The sequence below is a fragment of the Sphaeroforma arctica genome (genome assembly GCF_001186125.1).
Source record: "Sphaeroforma arctica JP610 unplaced genomic scaffold supercont1.13968, whole genome shotgun sequence".
NCBI classification, from domain to species: Eukaryota; class Ichthyosporea; order Ichthyophonida; genus Sphaeroforma; species Sphaeroforma arctica.
In genome coordinates this window covers 1-616 of record NW_014026590.1, presented here as the reverse complement: position 1 = coordinate 616, position 616 = coordinate 1, and the positions used below count along the sequence as shown (strand labels likewise).

Here is a 616-nt window from a genome sequence, read left to right as displayed (position 1 = left end):
ATATAATAGAAAGCGTATGCACATGCGATTAACTATTGCATACAATCTCATACTTGACACACGCAACACAACAGGAGCGAAGAAGTGGTGGGGAAAGTGACAGACCCGCGCAACGCAGACACAGATGCAATGGAGGCCATCTCAACAGCAGTACAACCAAGCGCAATAACAAACGCACCCACACCAGCCACGGAAATTGAGCACGCAGACACCGACACACAGCCACACTCAGCAGCCCACACAGACGCTCGCAGACAAGTCAACACCTCACCACACACACACACGGCCGCAGCCACACCTACACAAGCGGACACCCCCACAAACGGGACGTCGATAGGGGAGCCCACTATGTGCATCACACCAACACCCGACAACCAGAACGACGGAGAGATGCACCGAGACGGGCCAGAGGCTACAGCTGAAGATACGAAGAAGATAGGCACAGGCGGCAATGGGGCAAGAAGCGAAACAGACCTGACGCAGGTGATGGGGAAGAGACAGGGGGGCCTGGCACCTGCCCAGCCATCACAAGGCAGGAATAGGTCATTCCCAGGGATGTCTAAGGAGAACCAGCAACAGGCAAAGAGCCATCAGAGCACCCAGGCCAAGGACGTTC

The 616-nt window shown here is 55.4% G+C and overlaps 1 protein-coding gene across 1 annotated transcript; it reads left to right on the top strand.

The window, feature by feature from the left end:
• Window positions 1-129: 129 nt before the first annotated feature.
• On the top strand, window positions 130-483 carry SARC_18134 (hypothetical protein; the record flags this gene model as incomplete). The annotated part of the gene is made up of 1 exon (XM_014287783.1): window positions 130-483. A coding segment is annotated over one exon (354 nt), but the record flags the coding sequence as incomplete, so codon positions are not given.
• Between the last annotated feature and the right edge of the window lie 133 nt (window positions 484-616).